Source organism: Montipora foliosa, chromosome 8 (assembly GCF_036669935.1).
Source record: "Montipora foliosa isolate CH-2021 chromosome 8, ASM3666993v2, whole genome shotgun sequence".
Taxonomy (NCBI): Eukaryota; Metazoa; Cnidaria; class Anthozoa; order Scleractinia; family Acroporidae; genus Montipora; species Montipora foliosa.
Genome location: NC_090876.1, coordinates 36,108,750 through 36,111,249, shown reverse-complemented (window position 1 = coordinate 36,111,249; position 2,500 = coordinate 36,108,750). Strand labels below are relative to the sequence as shown.

The 2,500-nt window shown below is 35.4% G+C and overlaps 1 protein-coding gene across 2 annotated transcripts in view; it reads left to right on the top strand.

The window, feature by feature from the left end:
• Nucleotides 1-2,500, top strand: part of LOC137967279 (sentrin-specific protease 1-like) — a 45,501-nt gene that overhangs the window by 13,425 nt on the left and 29,576 nt on the right. For both annotated transcript variants that reach the window (XM_068813802.1, XM_068813803.1), the window contains exon 5: nucleotides 1,078-1,267. In XM_068813802.1, coding sequence (XP_068669903.1) covers nucleotides 1,078-1,267 — 190 coding nt within the window. The remainder of the gene's footprint in view (nucleotides 1-1,077; nucleotides 1,268-2,500) is intronic.

Sequence of the window (2,500 nt, the reverse complement as noted above, 5' to 3'; positions counted from 1 at the left end):
GTGGTAATTTGCCCTTTAGACAAAGAGACTGGATGCTTACAATAACAAACAACTGTAATGCACAAACATCAAGCACAAGGACATAAGGGGAAGGAAATAAAATCCAATCCCAACATCCCTTGGAGGATAGACAAAAATAAATTAAAATAGATGTAAGTGAAACAGTGAGAATCGTGTAATTCAATCTTCTCGAAAAAGTAGGCAGGGATACGTACATTGTGTAACTTAGGGAGTAGCCAGCGGAATTTGCCGGTTGCCAGCTTCTAATGACACCTCTGTTAACAACAGTGTGAAATGAAGATTATGTTTATAATGCAAGGTTTCTAGAGATGTGAAGAGATGATGATGGTGTGGATCATTTAATCAGTAGATCTTTACTTCAACAATGGTTCTACCAGTGTACTGCAATTGTACATGTGTACTGTAAGGATTGATTTGGCACAAAATGTATTAATTTGGTAATAGAGAAAATTGCAGTTGAGTGCAGTTGGGGATAATGAGGTACATGTACATGGACAAGCCTTGAAATTTCAAAACAGTCAGCACAACTACATGTATATGTCATTTACATGTACATCATTCCAAATTATAGAAGAATTCATGCAATTTTTTTTAGACATTATGGTAATACACAGACTTGACAAACTGTTTTTGTTTGGTTGTCAAGGAATGATTCATGTCTATGTTGTGGTTCAAAGTTTTTTTTAAAACCAGTTCAATTTTCCTTTGTTTCAGGTTATGATCATAATGAGTATTAGAATAAGACAAAAAATTCAAAATTGAACATTAGTGTTTACATGTACTGTACCTCAGTAACTTTTATCTGCAGGGCAATGTAGTTCACCTTCTCCTTGTTTGTATCATCATTTTGTTACATTTTGTCTAAGACTGCTCGCAGCAGATTATTGAAAGTACCAAAACTACTGGTGGTCATTTGTGTTTATTGATTTAGCATCTCTTATCCACATGGGCATACATTGCTCTGCTGACTTAACCAAGACTTTTTAGACCGTGTATTTCTGGGATAAAATTGTTCTGTTCAAACATGCATGAAGTTATTGTCTTTAATGTTTTTAGGGCTCTGCTGGCACCAGGGACTATCTTCAAGAAGCACATTCAGGTTTAAGAAGGAGACCATTGATCAAAGACAGGGGATATGAATTAACACTAAGGACAACATCCGCTTTGAAACCAGAATGGCCAGCATCAGCATCCCCTAAACAACACAGCAAAAACAAGGCTGGAAGTTCTGGTAAACCTTATGATGGTGAGTTACTTGTGGTTTGTTTAATTGTGGATCCATCTCCATCTACATGTAGAATGTCTACCTTACAGAGCTACACTAGGAAAGAAGTTAGCCTTTAACTGAATTGCACGTGGAGTGACATACAATGTACTCATAGTGAGCTAAAGTAAAATGACAGCTTCAAATACAGTAGGTTACTGCAATTTTCTCATGCACAATATTGAAAATTCAATGCATCACTGATAATGGGTAGGAGAATAAAGATATTTCTGGCCTGTTCACACCTTCATACATGTAATTATTTAGAATGCAAATCTTCCTCAAATAGCAAAGTTGTTAAATGAAGACGGTGGGTTAAGGTTAACAGTTTAAGCAATGAGAAAGTACAGCTGTACAGCACATGTGCGTTCATTGCTTTAACTTCTCTAAAAGGTTACATGTACATCAGTAAAGTTCAAGTTGGCTCAGATGATGACATAAATATGGTAGTACAGTGTACCGCTATGTTTTTTTTCTCAGCATTATCATTCAGTTATTGGGAAACAATTTCATTAAGTGGCTCAGACAAACTACATTATATGCAGACCCTTGTAGTCTACAATTAGAATTTCGTGGGTTACATGGATTACATGCATTTATCAGTTAGGATGGTGGAGTTTGTCAAACATGTTTTAATGCAATGGTACATGTACTCTGTTTATCTTAGTGGACAGCAGAAGATTGCAATATTATTATTATTATTGTTACTTTTAATCACAATGATGAGTAGCACGGTCCTCGCTACATTCTAGGGGTACTTTCTTATTAATTGCAATATCTTGGCTTCTAATGGCTATTTCACCCTGAAAATGTTTCCCATATCGTACAAATAAGTCTTTTTGATGTAAAAATAATTTAAGGACGATCGCGCCCATAATGTTCCCACATACAGATTTTTTTAAAACTTGCCACGCAGAAAGGTAATGATCTACTTTTGCTAAAAAGGCAAAAAGAATGGGAGGACATCGTGCTTGTTTTCAAAATCATGAAATGCACTTTTAGAAGATTGTGTTATTTTAAGACGATCTTAGCTTACAACTGTCAGCAATAAAAAAGCTACATTAGTGAAATTTACATCAGGTAAACATACTCAATTCAACACAACTAAACAAACTTTTGCAGCTGATGTCTTTTTCTGAGGTGAAATAGACCTTGAAAAACGATACATATTAGTCTAAGAAAGAAAACTTCAGTCGCACAAGAGCATAAAAGGCG